This window comes from Crinia signifera, chromosome 19, assembly GCF_055691185.1.
Source record: "Crinia signifera chromosome 19, ASM5569118v1, whole genome shotgun sequence".
Taxonomy (NCBI): Eukaryota; Metazoa; Chordata; class Amphibia; order Anura; family Myobatrachidae; genus Crinia; species Crinia signifera.
Window position 1 is genome coordinate 35,576,222 of NC_139226.1, and position 18,170 is coordinate 35,594,391.

The window sequence follows — 18,170 nt, forward strand, 5'->3', positions numbered from 1 at the left end:
ATACAGTATGTGTGTGGGAAGGTGTGCATATACAGTATGTGTGTGGGAAGGTATGCATATACAGTGTGTGTGTGGGAGGGTGTGCATATACAGTATGTGTGTGGGAAGGTATGCATATACAGTGTGTGTGTGGGAGGGTGTGCATATACAGTATGTGTGTGGGAAGGTGTGCATATACAGTATGTGTGTGGGAGGGTGTGCATATACGGTATGTGTGTGGGAGGGTATGCATATACGGTATGTGTGTGGGAAGGTGTGCATATACGGTATGTGTGTGGGAAGGTGTGCATATACAGTATGTGTGCGGGAAGGTGTGCATATACAGTATGTGTGCGGGAAGGTATGCATATACAGTATGTGTGTGGGAGGGTATGCATATACAGTATGTGTGCGGGAAGGTATGCATATACAGTATGTGTGTGGGAGGGTATGCATATACAGTATGTTTGTGTGGGGTGTGCATATACTGTATGTGTGTGGGAGGGTATGCATATACGGTATGTGTGTGGGAAGGTATGCATATACGGTATGTGTGTGGGAAGGTATGCATATACACTATGTGTGTGGGAGGGTATGCATATACAGTATGTGTGTGTGGGGTGTGTATATACAGTATTTGCATGGAAGGGTGTGAATATGCAATGTGTGTGAGTCACTAAGTGCCCAGCTCACTGTTTTCACTGTGCTTTTGTCTCCGTGCTTCCCTAACTTTCGCCGCCGTGTCTGTATTTGTGTGTGCTTAAACAGGGCACCGGCAGTACATTGGGTCAGCGACGGAGGGAACTTCAGGTCACATGATGAAACTTAAGCCAGGTTAGTAGTACACTACACTACAATGGACAAAATGTGCTAAAAAAATCAGAGTTATCAGAACCTGCCCCTCCTGGCCCAACCCAAACCATATACAACCCACCCACAGCCTAACCCTAATCATAGACATACCTCCCCCTCAGCCTAACTCTAACCATACCTCCCCCTTAGCCTAACCCTAACCATACCTCCCCCTTAGCCTAACCCTAACCATACACAAACCTCTGCAGCCTAACTAATGATTCACTTACCTCCACAGCCGAACTCTACCCATACACAAACTCCCCACAGCCTAACTCTACCCCCACACACACTCCTGCAGCCTAACTCTACCCACACACACACACTCCCCCTCAGTCTAACTGTACCCATACACACACTCCCGCAGCCTAACTCTACCCATACACACACTCCCGCAGCCTAACTCTACCCATACACACACTCCCGCAGCCTAACTCTACCCATACACACACTCCCGCAGCCTAACTCTACCCATACACACACTCCAACAGCCTAACTCTACCCATACACACACTCCCGCAGCCTAACTCTACCCATACACACACTCCCGCAGCCTAACTCTACCCATACACACACTCCAACAGCCTAACTCTACCCATACACACACTCCCGCAGCCTAACTCTACCCATACACACACTCCCGCAGCCTAACTCTACCCATACACACACTCCCGCAGCCTAACTCTACCCATACACACACTCCCGCAGCCTAACTCTACCCATACACACACTCCCGCAGCCTAACTCTACCCATACACACACTACCGCAGCCTAACTCAACCCATACACACACTCCCTCAGCCTAACTTTACTCATACACACCCTCCCTGCAGCCTAACTACACAGACCATTGCAGCCCAACTCTAACCAAACACACTTTTTAAGTGTTAGATTCTAAAAACAGTTATGTAGAATTTGTTTAGAAATCACAAGACCCCCCCCCCCCCCCCCCATAAGGGCTGCTTCGAGAAATTTCCCGGGCTGGTTTGAAATCCCAATCCGCCCCTGCACACCAGCCTAAATTCCCAGGTTGGGACTAGCGCTGGTTTGTAAGGTTCCCGGGTCAAATTGCTGGGAAAATTTGCCGGGATTTCAACCCTGCTATGGAGCAGGGTTGTTCCAGGGTTCAACCCAGGGTCCTGGCCGGTGTGAAAGGGGTAGGGGTACTCACCCAGGTTGCCGGTCCGCGGTGCAAGGTGTCAGGCCGGGGATCCACACAGGCGGCGGGCGCAGATGACAGGACAGGCGGTGGATGAAGATGATGCAGCTCTCTGGCGCCCTCACTGCAGCCAGAGAGCTGCGTCATCTGCTCCCGCCACCTGTATGGATCACTGGCCTGCACCGAGTACCGGCACAACCCAGAGTGAATACTGTTCACCACCTCAGTCACCATCCCACCTCCTGCCTGCCTCCTTCCCACACCAGAAAATGCAAGGCATGATCCCTGGGCCGAATTCCCGGGTGGGTCCAACCTTTTTATCAACATTATTTTATTAATCTGGTTGGGGGGGGGGGGGTAAGCAGTTGGTTCCTTCCTATCGCCGGTGGCATCACTGACCTCGGCGACACCCCTGCATGTCTGGAAAATGGTTCTCTCACAAGGGGTGTGTTTTAATTCCTAGAGATCTTCCCTGCCCTCAAAGACTATTCCTGGCACTGCACTCTGGCCGGTGGTGCACAACTCCTCCTGAGACGCCTCGCCTGAGACAATGCTAAGCAGTGCATTAATGCTATTCCCTTACCGCATGTCTGCAACGGGCAGCAGGGGTTCAGCGGATTTATGCTTGTCACCAGTTTTTCATTGGCTTTGCAGACTTTTTGTGCGCAGGTTACGCCAGCACAGTTAGCCTGTAGAAGAGAATAGCTGTTAATAGGTTATATCCAAAATTAAATCCAGACTAACACATTCTGGCCACAGTAATCCTTTGCTGTATGTTACATAAGGTTGACGTACGTTCATAAAATACAAACCTTAGATGTGCTGATGATGACAGTTGTGGGTGTTGTTGGCTGTAAAAAAAAAGTCAGGACATAAAATAAATCGTTATCGCCACCTACTGGACAAATAGTGGTAATACAACATAAACTACTGTCATTTCGGTTTCTGTATGATTTGTAATAACACTATTCGCTATTTTTTTTTTTTTGTGTCGAGGAGTCCGAAGGCTGGCGCTGTAAGCGTAGATGTGACACTGATCCACAAGGGTTTGTTGTTATTTTCCTTTTAAGTAGTCAGTTTAGGATTCAGCCAATAGTTGCCAAGTAGGGAGAATATTATGAGTTGAGACTTTGGGAGATGGCAGTTCTATTGAAGATATCAACCAATCAGATTAGACTTCCTATTTGTTTAGCACCTTCTACAAATTAATAGATAGAATCTGATAGGTTGCTATGCGCAACATCCCATTTTGAATAGTACTCCCCCCATTTTAGTAAATTTATGACCCGCACACCTTGAATGCTGGTGTTCGGTGGGTGTGCTTACCCTGTAGTGGGTTATGTGGTCAATTGGGTGGGAAATGTTTAAAACACCTGAACGGATGGGTTGTGGAGTTGAACACCAATGTGTGTGTGTTTGGTTTTCCCTGTCCGTTCAATTGTTGTTCAAAATGGATCAGTGCCATCTTGCGGTATAGTTTTGTCGCTCTCACTTGTTTTATTTATGTGAACAAGACACTGAGAATGCTCCGCTGGCGCAGTCTCCCAGGATCCAGTGCGCTGGGAGCGGCTATCTGGAACAACTGAAACCACGATGTTAAAGGACACATCTGTATGCCTGGGTATTGGTCATTGGGTCAAACCAATGTAGCTCGACATACATTGGGTCGACACTATTAGATTGACAGGTTATAGGCCAACACTTCCTGACTGCAGGAATACAATCCGGGCCCCGGGTAAGACATGGGAACGTCCGGAAAAATCGGGACGTTTCCGCAAAAAGCGGGACAGTTGGCAGGTATGACTATAGGTCGTCAGGGACTTTATGTTGACATGGGCAGCATGAAAAAGGTCGACATGGTGGTTTTTGTGTGTCTATGTCGAATTGCATGGACACGGACACCGCCATGCTTCGGGCACACTATTTTTTTCTCTCCATCCACTCCCTGGTGGCCGAATAGGAGAGAAGTCATTCGATTGTCGCCGACCACTAAATGATTTCTCTCCCCTTCGTTAATAAAAGTCAGTCTTAACGGACTTCTATTCTGGCCGCAGATCGCCGGAAAGAAGGCGGGTGCTGACGTCATGTGGTGTCCGCCACCAGCACCAAGCAGGCATCACCTTGACTGCGTGTGTGGGGGAAAGATCAGAATTCTTATAGGGACGCCCATAGAACACTGGCGTTCCCCTGTCGCCGGTCCCGGCCCTCCCTATCTGGAGCAAACGGCTCAGCCAGTGTGAAACTCGCCAAAGCAATTCACTCCCGGGGGTTGCATATGCGCAAAACCCCCATCGGACACGGGGTCGAACAAATAAGTGTGGATCGCCCCCTGAGTTTACGATGTAATAAGACATTACTAGACAATATTCAACTATGGTTCAAATAAACCATCCTTGAGGATACTAAATATTTGCAATTAAAAAAAACTTAAATAATTTTTGATAAATGGGCCCCTTAATCTCTATTATTACACAAATATACATGAAGAATTAAGGGGAATTAAGTGGAGAAGGGGGGCTGCTGCAATGCCCCCCCTCCAGTGCCGGCAGTGTTGGACCCCACCGCCGGTTCCCAGCTGGTCCCCGCCACTGGTGCCTGCTGGTCTCCGCTGCCGGTCCTGACCCCCATCACGGTCGCGTGACCAGCACATGCGCATTCGGCAGCAGTCTATAGAAGCATATTCACGGTCCCCGGTTTGGCGCATTATCTGTGCAGTATCATCCTCTGTACTATGCAGTATCATTCTCAGTACTGTCAGGGCCACCACTAGGCAGCTTTAGGCATTTGCCTAGGGCGCCGGCCACTTGGGAGGGATTCAGTACTGGCGTTCAGATTCCCAACGCCGGAATCCCGACAGCCGAAATGCCGACAAGGGGGGGACGTGGATCGCCCCCCCCACCCTTGCGGGCTCGCTGCGCTCGCCACGCAGCGGGCCCGGTGCCTCGCTCGGCACACTAATTTATTCTCCCTCCAGGGAGAATGTGTTGGGATTTTGGCGGTCGGGATTCCAGCGTCGGGATTCTGAACGCCAGGATTCCGACCGCCGGGATTTTAACTGCATCCCCTTGGGAACAGCCCCCCCCCCTCCCCGGATCAAGGTCAAGGTGAGCATCTCCCTCTCTCTCCCCCCACCCATGGAGCGACTCTCCCGTCGCCGCCCCCTCCCCCCCCCCCCCATGGAGAGCTGCTGCTCCCTCCATATACCCCCCCCCCCCCCGTGGAGCGAGACGCTGCTCCCACTCTACCCCCCCAGTGGAGCAAGATGCTGCTCCCTCTCTCCCCCCCCCATGGAGCTGTGCTACGCCGTCCAGTGGAGCGAAGCGGCGGTGGACGCATCACCCTCCCTCCCCTGGGGTGCTCCAGTGCCTTGCACCGGCCCTGGGTACATCCCCGGTACTGCGCAGTATCTTCCCCGGTACTGCACAGTATCATCCTCGGTTGATGGTTATGGGCAGCCCGTAAAGGCATCCCAGAGGGAGGGAACACCTCCCAATGGCACTGCCTTGGGCAGAGGCATAATTCTGGGAGGCAATGGAGTCACCTGCTCCCAAGGGGGCACCTCTTATGCCCTGAAAGTTTGAATTAGTTAATTGAAAGCTGTTGATATCACATCTGTTGCTGACTCCCCCTCCAAACATCATTTTTGCAAGTGTTACACCCTGTATTAGACACGTCACCTGCCTTACTGGTAACAGACACTGTACTGATTGAGGTATTTGGGGGGCACCAATATTTATCCTGACTCCGGGCAACTGAGACAAAGTTACGCCACTGGCCTTGGGTGACTGGCAGGTCTGACTTCCAATAAGAAGCCACGGTACTTGTGTAGTTTCACGGCGACAGCATGGCGTGCGTCTGAGTTCCCTTGCGGGGCTCGCTTCGCTCGCCCACGCTGCGGGCTCGGTGGCTCGCTATGCTCGCAACGCTATTTAAAATCAACTCCATGCCAAAATGGATAGTGGAGGAACTATCCATGTTGGCATGGAGTTAAGTTACTTTATTTTACATCGTTTGTGGCGAGCATAGAACCCGGAAGTAGCACGGCGCCATGCTGGCGCCGAAGCCACTGCCAGTCACAGTGAGGCCAGTGCAGTACTGCAACTGCATCTGGCTTCACACAGTGGCAGATTTTCACCATATATATATATATATATATATATATATATATATATATATATATGCGCAGCAAGTGAAACTACATCTAGCTTTCAAAGTATTGCTTCCAGCGGGCTTACATTGCCATCTGGACAGCACGCAAAACTACATCTAGCTTTCAAAGCATTTGTTTCGAGTTATTTTATGTGTGCAACTGCAAATGTAAGGAAAGTGATCCCACCCTGCAACTACGATTTGTGAATAAATAGAAAAGTGGCTTTAAAAATTAAATGGTACTACTGTGAGGGGGTTCAAATAGGCTCAAGGTTTACACCGCAGGTAAATGAATGTGCTGCCAGATTTAATGAACTGTGCCAAGGTCACCAAGTGTGTTTAGCCCTGGGGACAGGAATTCGCCTCAGGAGCTCTGAGGAAAAAGGTGCATTAGGGCCTGATTCAGAGTTGATCGATGTTGTGCGAGTTTGCAATCCGCTGGATTACTGAATGACTGCGCGTGTGTACAGATCGTAGCGCGCATGCACGAACCCAAATACAGACAGAAATAGTGAATGGCTCTAAATACAATCCCCTCCCAATGTGACTGACAGGAAGCCGGCGTTTGGGGGTGGTAACCGTCCCTATTTATAACTTACAGGAGGAGCGGTAGACTCGGGGCCAGGGGTCTGAAAATAAACAGATGATAATGGTCAATATATGCTTAATAAATATAGCAAGTGCTATATGTAACCCACAAGGACACATTCAGTCTGACCTGCGCTATATAGTAATGTTGGTAAAGATTCTGTACTGGGTCAGTATGCTGTGCAATGCCACATACTCCCACAGAGGGGCCCATTTACTACTAGAATGCATATTCAATGAGATCTGGGCAGGCATCAAACGCCCAGGATCGCATTGCACTATGCAATCCTTTCTCCCAAATGTATGTCCCCGCAGACGCAGGGACAGGGACTCCAAAAGGAACCTGTTCCTGTGATCCGCTTCGCCGGGGGCTGGGTGCCTGCACATTCGTGGTTAGTGTTGACCCCCGGTCACCCCCCGCTGACCGCATTGCCCCGCCGGCAGTGGGCTAAAATGGCCTACTGCTAACTGAGACTCTCTGCGATGCTTGCTGATACATTGGCAGCTTTGTATCCTCCATAATAACCTATGGGGGTGCTGAATTTCTGCAATCTACAAACATCAATGATCATTTACAGCATGCACATTACCATCACATAGAGTCTCTAGACCAGTGCTAGCCAACTCCAGTCCTCGAGAGCTACCAACATTTCACGATTTTTATATCACCTGGCTGGGGCACAGGTGCACTTATTACTGACTGACACATTTTAAAAGATCCACAGGTGGAGCTAATTACTTCACTTGTGATTCTGTGAGGAGATCTGGAAAACATTAACTGTTGGTAGCTCTCGAGGACTGGAGTTGGCTACCCCAGCTCTAGACTATACCACAAACGTCAAACTCCCACAGGTACTAACGACTTTTGTCCAAGAAGTAAAAAATGGCTTTAAGAATTAAATTCGGTACTTGTTTCCTAGCACGGCCACACCGATTTACATCGGGGTGGTCATGTCGGAAAAATCGGGTCGATCGCATCGCATGCGATTTGGTCGCATGCGATGCGATCGTCGCGACCGACCGATTTTGGACCCGATTTTTTTTTTTTTATTAAATGTAAATCGGGTCCCTGGGACCCGATTTTACATTGGATTCAATGTAAAATATTCCCAACCCTCCCAAATGTCACGGCGTACACCCCACCCCACGATAGACGCCAACCCGAAGCGTGGCGAGCGCAGTGAGCCCGCGAGGGGCGGCGGTGCGCGTCCTCCGACCTTTTCATTCCCCTACTATCCACGTCGGCGTGGAGTTGAGAATAGAAAGTGTGGCGAGCGCAGCGAGCCACCGAGCCCGAAGCGTGGCGAGCGCAGCGAGCCCCGCGAGGGGACGCGGATACCTTCACAGGTAAACGCGTCCCTTCGCGGACTTCACAGGTGTCCGCGTCGCCACGGACACCTGTGAAGCCCGCGAGGGGACGCGTATAACTGTGAAGGTATCCGCGGCCCCTCGCGGGGCTCGCTGCGCTCGCCACGCTTCGGGCTCGGTGGCTCGCTGCGCTCGCCACACTATTCTATTCTCAACTCCACGCCGACGTGGATAGTAGGGGAATGAAAAGGTCGGAGGACGCGCACCGCCGCCCCTCGCGGGCTCGCGGCGCTCGCCACGCTTCGGGTTGGCGTCTATCGTGGGGTGACGACGGGGACATCTAAAATGTGAAATGGGTCATATTGGCCCATTTCACATTTTTCAAATTTTTTCAGGATTTCAATGTTAAAAAATCTTTTAACATTGAAGCCTATGTAAAAATCGGGGGCATCACGTCGGGACCTATGTTAATGGTCCCGACCGACGCGATGCCCCCGATATTTTAACTTTCCCGACACGATTTCAATGTTCAAATATTTTTTAACATTGAACCCTATGGGGAAATCGCGGGCATCGCGTCGGTCGCGTCGGGACCATTGTTAACGGTCCCGACCGACGCGATGCCCCCGATATTTTGTCCTAGCCGGCCAAATGGACCTGATTTCAAAGGAAATCGGGTCCATCTTATGGATCGTGTACCTTAACTAAAGGTACACGATCCATAAGATATGTGGCCGTGCTAGGAAACAAGTACCTTAAATTCTAATAATATGGATATACAGCATTACTTGGGTGCCGGACGGCTCCCCGACAGTCGGGATTCCGACAGTCATTACTCCAACGTCGGAATCCCGACTGCTCCCTCGTGGGGGTCCACGACCCCCATAGAGGGAGAATAAAATAGGTGGCGAGCTCAGCTCGCCACTGTGACCGCAGCGCATGCAAGGGGCTTCATTGCGCTCCCCCCACTGTGCAGTCGGGATTCCGACGTCTGAGTAATGACTGTCGGAATCCCGACTGTCTGTGTATTATACCACACCCGCATTACTTATCCCTTATATTGCGTAATTCTCCATCTCTAAATTAAAACATGTTTGCTACTTGCTAGGAGGACTTTATAACTTACAGAAGCAGATACTGTAGTAGTTCCGGGACTAGGAATCTGAATATAAATAGAAGATAATGGTCAATATATGCAAAATAAAATATAGGAAATGCTATATTTAACCCACAAGGACAAGAAAGTCAATCAGACCTGTATGTATATAATTAGGGCCTTATTCTAGTTCACTCTTTCTGACAAAATCCTTCTTAGATGGACAAAACCATATGCACTGCAGGTGGGGTAGATGTTACTTGTGCAGAGAGAATTAGATTTGGGTGGGGTTTTACTTCAAAGTGAGATCTATATTGCAGTGTAAAAATAATGCAGCCAGTATTTACCCTGCACAGAAACAAAATAACTCACCCAAATCTAATTCTCTCTGCACATTTTACATCTGCCCCCCTGCAGTGCACATGGTTGTGTCCATCTAAGAAGGATTTTGTCAGAAAGAGTGAACTAGAATAAGGTCCTTAGTCCCTAATTAAAATGAATGTTTCAGTATAATCTACACTGCTTCCACTCGGTCCTGCCACGTAGATCACTGTTCGGAGCTGGACTAAGTTGCAGCCGTAACTTTATGGTAACGCCGCAAGCAACATGTTTCCTACTGAGATGCTAAGCCACAACGGTGTGTAAAATGACTTACCACCGGCATGGACGGACTGGGGCTGCGTTCCGGCCCTGGCATTTCATCATAAGGGTGTGCCAAACATCATTGCGTAAATACATCGGGCCAGATTCACTAAGCTTCAAAAGTGATAAAATTAAGAGTGATAAACAGCCAGCCAATCAGCTCCTACCTGCCATGTCACAGACAGTGTTTGAAAAATGTCAGGTAGGAGCTGATTGGCTGGTTGTTTATCACTCTCTATTTTATCACTTTTGAAGCTAAGAGAATCTGGCCATTGTCTGGTTGTGTCCTATTAGATCCCTGTGCCCACTTTTGAATCAGGCACCTAATCTACAATATCTGCAATCTACAAACATCAATGGTCATTTTACAGTCCCATACACTAACATCACTGTCCTCCAAACACCAAGTGTGTCACCACTACTGTCCATACCTCCAGTCCCAACTGTCCTGATTTTCTTGGGACAGTGTTTTTATTTTATTTTTTTGGGAGGGGGGGGGGTCTGTCTGCTATCCCACCCATGGGCAGCAATGTCCCGTGGTAGGGGGTTAGTTGGGAGTCCCCAAGTCACTGCACTGGCTGCTTTGCTTAGCACGCGCACATTGTCTATTCCCGGGAGACAGAGGGGTTGGGGGCGTGGCCAAAAGCTTACAGAGCGCTAGCCATCATTCCTATTGAGGAATGCTCCTATTGGTGAGGCCACACCATATTTTCGGTGGCTCCGTTACGAAGAGCCCAACCCCAGCAGCCAAATGTGGTTAGGAGGTATGCATATTATATTGGCTCAAAACATTGTTATTTTTTACATTAATGCCACCTCTTCTTTGTATATGTATATATATATATATATATATATATATATATATATATATATATATATATATATATATATAAATCCAGGTTCTAGCAGGACTTTCTAACTTACAGGAGGAGGCAGTGTAGTGGAGTCGGTGCCAGGGATCTGAAAATAAACAGAAGATAATGGTCTATCAGTATATGCAAAATAAAATATAAGAAGTGCTGTATCTAACCCACAAGGACAAGAAAGTCAGGCTGACCTGGTCTATATATAACTCCAACAACTGAAGAGCAAAAACTGGTACAAATTCAGAAAAGGGGGCATGCCCCCTTTTCTATTCTTACAATGGACAGTTGGAGACCAACCCCTCCTCTAGTGTCAGGTTCTAGACTGTGCTATTGTATTCTACATCGTTACTCATTAGAGAGTCAGTTACCACCCTCCTCCCAATCAAATGTAGAGGCTGGGTTAACATAGGCTCAGGTACTGTAGTATTTATGTTGTCTGCTGGTTACGTGCTCTCTAATGGGTGACCCTGCAGTATTGCTTCCAGTAGTCCTTTCATGCCACAGTCCAATACTGCCTACAAATTACCATCCTATATGTGATGCCGCAAACATCAATATTTTGTAAATACTGTAAGCTTGCAGCAGGGCCCTCTAACCCCCAAGTCTGTCTGTTGTTACCCAGTTTATTTTATCACTGTCTACTATTGTAAAGCGCAACGGAATCTGCTGCGCTATATAAGAAACTGTAACTGTATCTGCTGCGCTATATAAGACACTGTAACGGAATCTGCTGCGCTATATAAGACACTAACGGAATCTGCTGCGCTATATAAGACACTGTAACTGTATCTGCTGCGCTGTATAAGACACTAACGGAATCTGCTGCGCTGTATAAGACACTGTAACTGTATCTGCTGCGCTGTATAAGACACTGTAACGGAATCTGCTGCGCTGTATAAGACACTGTAACTGTATCTGCTGCGCTGTATAAGACACTAACGGTATCTGCTGCGCTGTATAAGACACTGTAACGGAATCTGCTGCGCTATATAAGTAACTGTAACGGAATCTGCTGCGCTATATAAGACACTGTAACAGAATCTCCTGCGCTATATAAGACTCTGTAACTGAATCTGCTGCGCTATATAAGACACTGTAACAGAATCTCCTGCGCTATATAAGACTCTGTAACTGAATCTGCGGCGCTATATAAGACACTGTAACGGAATCTGCTGCGCTATATAAGACACTGTAACGGAATCTGCTGCGCTATATAAGACACTAACAGAATCTGCTGCACTATATAACAACCTGTAACGGAATCTGCTGCGCTATATAAGAAACTGTAACGGAATCTGCTGCGCTATATAAGACACTGTAACTGTATCTGCTGCGCTGTATAAGACACTAACAGAATCTGCTGTGCTATATAAGATGCTGTAACGGAACCTCCTGCGCTATATAAGACACTGTAACGGAATCTGCTGCGCTATATAAGACACTAACAGAATCTGCTGCGCTATATAACAACCTGTAACGGAATCTGCTGCGCTATATAAGAAACTGTAACGGAATCTGCTGCGCTATATAAGACACTGTAACGGAATCTGCTGCGCTATATAAGACACTGTAACTGTATCTGCTGCGCTATATAAGACACTTACGGAATCTGCTGCGCTATATAAGACACTGTAACTGTATCTGCTGTGCTATATAACAACCTGTAACGGAATCTGCTGCGCTATATAAGACACTAACGGAATCTGCTGCGCTATATAAGATGCTGTAACGGAATCTGCTGCGCTATATAAGACACTGTAACTGTATCTGCTGCGCTATATAAGACACTAACGGAATCTGCTGTGCTGTATAAGACACTGTAACGGAATCTGCTGCGCTGTATAAGACACTAACGGAATCTGCTGCGCTATATTAGACACTGTAACTGTATCTGCTGCGCTATATAAGACACTAACGGAATCTGCTGCGCTATATAAGACACTGTAACTGTATCTGCTGCGCTGTATAAGACACGATAACGGAATCTGCTGCGCTGTATAAGACACTAACGGAATCTGCTGTGCTGTATAAGACACTAACGGAATCTGCTGCGCTATATAAGACACTGTAACTGTATCTGCTGCGCTGTATAAGACACTAACGGAATCTGCTGCGCTATATAAGACACTGTAACTGTATCTGCTGCGCTATATAAGACACTAACGGAATCTGCTGCGCTATATAAGACACTGTAACTGTATCTGCTGCGCTGTATAAGACACTAACGGAATCTGCTGCGCTATATAAGACACTGTAACTGTATCTGCTGCGCTATATAAGACACTAACGGAATCTGCTGCGATATATAAGACACTGTAACGGAATCTGCTGCGCTATATAAGACACTGTAGCGGAATCTGCTGCACTATATAAGACACTGTAACGGAATCTGCTGCGCTATATAAGACACTGTAACGGTATCTGCTGCGCTATATAAGACACTAACGGAATCTGCTGCGGTATATAAGACGCTGTAACGGAATCTGCTGCGCTATATAAGACGCTGTAACGGAATCTGCTGCGCTATATAAGACACTGTAACGGTATCTGCTGCGCTATATAAGACGCTGTAACGGAATCTGCTGCGCTATATAAGACACTAACGGAATCTGCTGCGCTATATAAGACACTGTAACTGTATCTGCTGCGCTGTAAAAGACACTAACGGAATCTGCTGTGCTGTATAAGACACTGTAAATAAATAATAAAATAAATAAATAATACTGTGCTGTTATTGCTGAAGCCATGAAACACGGCTTTACAGTTATATTTAGTTATATACTGTACATTCATAGACTTTATAAATTGTAACTTTCCACGTCTAAACTAAAGCCGGTTGCTAGTCTGACTTTAAAACTTACAGATGGAGTTGATGTAGTGGGCTCGGTAGGATACTGAAATGAAATAAAAGACAATGTTATATCAGTCTATGGAAAATAAAATCTAGAAAGTGCTAGATCTAAGCCACAAGGATGATAAAGTTAGGCACATATGTGTAGCCCGCTCGAAGCAAATGCTTCCAAAGCTAGTGGATGTTGTTTCACTAGCTGCCAACAGATGGCAGTGTTTCGGAGCCGCACGGACACTAGACATATATATAGATGATAGTAATGTATTTAACCCTTTGAGGGCCAACGCTGCTGTGAGAGATCTTCAAAATATCCGCTAAAAATGCCTGCGCCGCTCTCAGGGACTGTTCTATCTTTGGGTGCAATATTTGACTAAATGAACGGACTCGGCCGTATTTGTATTTATTTATACTAACAGAACAGTCGCTGCGAGCGGTGCTGGCATTTTTAGCGGAAGACATTGGGCAAATTGATATGGGCCCACCAACTGCGACCAGGGGACGGATGTGGATCCAGTGTTTAGTTCAATAGTTGATTGTTCAACCACTCAACCACAAGCAGGAGGTCAACACGCGAAAAATGTCCACTTCACTTAGGTCGAAAATGATGACTTGGAAAAGGTCGACGTTGAAAAATATCAACTTGAGTTTTTCATGTTTTTTTTGGCGTCAATGTTGACACCACATTATTGTACCATGCCCCCTCGCCTGGCGCTTCAGCGCGATGCCTGGCTGAGCTCGGCACACTGTTAGATATTCCCTCTATGTCTATGCCATTGGGATGGTAAAGAATGAACAAGTCAGTTTAAAAAAAAGAATGAAAAATGAATGTTGACCTTTTTCCATGTCAACCTTTTGCTTGTGTCGACTGTTTGACCTTGTTGAACTAACGAATGTCGAACTTTTACATGTGTTGACCTTTTGACTGTCGACCGAATGACCGCATGCCCCAGGTGACATCATCTGTGGGTCCCTAACACTAAGGTTCAAGTCCATGACACGGCACGGGGGGGTATTCAATCTTGGCTGCTATTTCCGCTGGAGGAAACGTATTAAACCTGGTGAAGAGATAAAGTGGAGATAAAGTGGAAGGAGATAACGCAGCAGCCAATAAACTCCCAACTGTCATATTCAAACACAGTTCATTGGCTGGTGCATTATCTCCTTTCATTTTATCTCCTCTTTTTCTCCACTTTATCTCTAGGATTAATACATCAGCCCCTGTGCTAGATAATGGACAGAAGCTGATTGGTTGATTTGGGCAACTTCTTCACTTTATCTCTCTCCGAGGCTTGATACACTTACCCCCAAAGACCACCAAATAAAATACTGTACAAGCAAGCAATAACAGGTCTGACAGGACCAACCCAGGAGGAAGGCTTGCATGCGATATATCATATGCGGTCCTTTCGCATACGATAAATCGCATGAAATCCCAGCCAAGCCTTCCCGGCTCAGATGCGATCCAACAGATCGCATCTGCAGCTGTCGCAACTCACAGGCTCCGGTGCGATGAGCACAGAGCCGAGCATCACATCTGCTGTCAATCACATGCGATTTAGATGCTTTTCATTCATCCAAATCGCACGAAAATATCAGTTCAGTAGGGGGGTTATTCTGATTCACTCGGAAAGGCACAATCACTCTCTAATGGACAAACCCATGTGCACTGCAGATGGGGCTGATGTAACATGTGCAGAGAGAGTTAAGCCCTGTACACATGCATCGATTTTTCCCGAATTTCGATTCGATTTTGCCTATAGAAGAAAAATCAAATCGAATCCTAAACGAAATCGAATTGGTTTTTGTGTCACTTTCGATCTGCATTCGATTCGATACACGCTCCTGTTTTCACAAAATCGAACAGAAAATCTACTGTGCAGCCAAGGAAATATAGAATTCGATCTAGTAAATCGAATGTGTACAATGTACCATGAATGTATATCTAATTAGATATCGAATTCGATATCTAATGCAAAAGTACAGATCTAATGCCAAATCGAATGGGATGATCTAATGCCAGATCTAATAGAAAATCGAATCTAACATCAAATCTTAAGCGTGTGTACAGGGCTTTACATTCGAATCGAAAGCAAATCGATGTGTGTGTACAGGGCTTTAGATTTGAGTGTTTTATTGTTTCTGTGCAGGGTAAATACTGGCTTCTTTAATTTTACACTGCAATACAGATATCAGTTTGAAGTACACCCCACCCAAATCTAACTCTCTCTGCACATGTCTCATCTGCCCCACCTGCGGTGCATATGGTGTTGTCCATTAGAGAGTGAGTATGTCTTTCCGAGTGAATCAGAATAAACCCCCTAGGAACTAACACCTTGTAGGTCGATGTAGGCTGAATATTGCTTCAGTACACATTACAATGTTCATACACCTCGTTGCACTAAACAGTTATAGAACATAAACTTACTGTTGGCTTGGTAGGTTTATTATTAGGAGCTGGAAAAAAAATAAAAAGTACAAATGAAATAAATATAAGTTCCACAGACAAATGTATTTAATTTGATAGTGTTAACAACTGCAATAATGGGGCCGTATGTAACGGGTGTATTCGGCTGATGAAAGGAAAAATACTGGTAGAATGTCACTCCTAAATAGTTGACTGACATTTTCACGATGAGCTCAAGAACTTTTTGGAGTTCTTATGAGAAGAGTTTTTGCTGTTCAGAAAGCACACGCCTGGGAAGCAGTATAAATCATTATAGTTTTAAGCCCGCCACCCCCCACCCCCCCCGGATTCCTATTGGCCAGAGGCGGCCATAACTGTTTCATGGTTTATGCCCACAAAAAGAATCAGTGCTGATGCTGGCGAGTGATTCCCCTCTATAATAAGGCATTGTAGAACCATAATAATAATAAAAATAATACTAACGGCAAGTGTATACTGGACAACACTGTGTGAATGGATCAATGCTCATAGTCGGTGTATCTCCATCGCAGTGTGGTTTCGGGGCGCATAGTCCGCATTCTGAAATAAAACAGACAATTTCTGTAATACTTGTGACATAAATCCCCATTTAAATCTGCTGCACCTGTTACATCTGCCCACCTGCAGTGCAGCATGGTGTTGCCCAGGTGCAGTTACTTGCAACAGTACTTCTGCTCTACTCCCACCAGCCACATTATGCCCATTACTCAAACCATTATGTTATCTCTCCCAGCAATGAATATTCCCAATTTGCTTGCCCTGCAATTCCTTACCACATTCATAAGATGGACAGCAAGGATCATTTCCTTGAACTTCGACTGGTGTAGCACCTGTCAATTCACATGTAGGAATATGGCACACAACGTGTTGGCACTTTTTCTAAAAAATATAGAAAAAAATACATTTTACCTTTTTTTAATTACAACTACTGTACTTCATAAGCAAATGTACAATGGGTGTGGTGTGGTCGGTGTGACAGTCGGGATTCCGACAGTCATTTCTCCAACGTCGGAATCCTGACTGCACAGTGGGGGGAGCGCAATGAAGCCCCTTGCGGCCACCTATTTTATTTTCCCTCTATGGGGGTCGTGGACCCCTACGAGGGAGCAGTCGGGATTCCGACGTCGGAGTAATGACTGTCGGAGAGCCGTCCGGCACCCATGTACAATACCCCACAGTATATCAAGTGTTTATGTGTAACGATGGTTCAAAGGTGCAATATAATCAGTAAAAGGGTACATCCACAGCACAACCCTAGGCGTATAACTAATTAGGGTATGCGCAGTACATATGGGGCCCACATTGCATATCATGCGCCCATACACATTAATACCTACGTGTCTGGCATTGGTAGCGCACAATCAATCAGAGACCTGCATGAACAGTAGATTCTAGCACGGTTCAACATGTGATACTGTGTGTGTGTGTGTGTGTGTGGGGGGGGGGGGTTGGTGGCTGCACAGAAGCTGCACACAGGCAGAAAAAGAACTGAGGGGCAGATGTATTAAGCTTTAACAAGAGTGATTAAGCCTCCAAGGGTGATAAGTTCAGAAAAAATGTCCAGCCAATCAGCTCCTTACTGACTTTTTTCAAACACAGCCTGTGACATAGCAGTTGGCAGGTGATTGGCTGGACGTTTATCTCTTCTTACCACCCTTGGATTTATCTCTTGTTAAAGCTTAATACATCTGCCCCAGAATTGGTTACAAATAACCAATAACTAATCATCCATTCGCAGTCGGCCATCTAATGATTTCTCCAGCACCTCTATAGTGTCTCTGATCTGCTAGCGCCCTGTGTGGGAAGCAGGCGGGCAGCTGACATCTGCTTACCCCGTGCCCCCTCCGCTGACCCATGCCCCCCCCACCGCACTGCTAGGTGGGAGGGGATGGTGAACACGTAGTCATGTGACGTCAGCCACCCAAACACGGCAGACATCACCCCGCCATGCTAACGCCAGGCCTTTTCATGGGGACACCCATAAAACACTGGGCGTTCCCATGGTTCAGTCCCGTTTCCGCCCCTGTCCGCCCCCGGCCCTCCCTCCCCGGCTCAACCAACGCAAAAAGCAAAGCAATTCTAAATGGTCCTTACTTCTTGTGTTGTGGTCCATATAGGAGAAGATGTTGGTGGTACAGGAGGCTCTGTGAATAAAATATAATAATAATGATATTAATAATTGGCTTCACTGTTCAAAATACTCTAGGGGATATGTATCAAACCTTTGAGCGAGAGCT

The 18,170-nt window shown here is 46.8% G+C and overlaps 1 protein-coding gene across 1 annotated transcript in view; it reads right to left on the reverse strand.

Moving 5' to 3' along the window:
* LOC146041519 (otogelin-like protein) overlaps positions 1–18,170 on the reverse strand; it is a 78,309-nt gene that overhangs the window by 9,360 nt on the left and 50,779 nt on the right. The window contains exons 48-57 of the mRNA XM_083161482.1: positions 18,028–18,077; positions 16,707–16,812; positions 16,378–16,473; positions 15,916–15,944; positions 13,501–13,533; positions 10,698–10,733; positions 9,162–9,197; positions 6,739–6,768; positions 2,803–2,841; positions 2,574–2,679 (exon numbers count right to left, since the gene is read on the reverse strand). Coding sequence (XP_083017608.1) covers positions 2,574–2,679; positions 2,803–2,841; positions 6,739–6,768; positions 9,162–9,197; positions 10,698–10,733; positions 13,501–13,533; positions 15,916–15,944; positions 16,378–16,473; positions 16,707–16,812; positions 18,028–18,077 — 561 coding nt within the window. The remainder of the gene's footprint in view (positions 1–2,573; positions 2,680–2,802; positions 2,842–6,738; positions 6,769–9,161; positions 9,198–10,697; positions 10,734–13,500; positions 13,534–15,915; positions 15,945–16,377; positions 16,474–16,706; positions 16,813–18,027; positions 18,078–18,170) is intronic.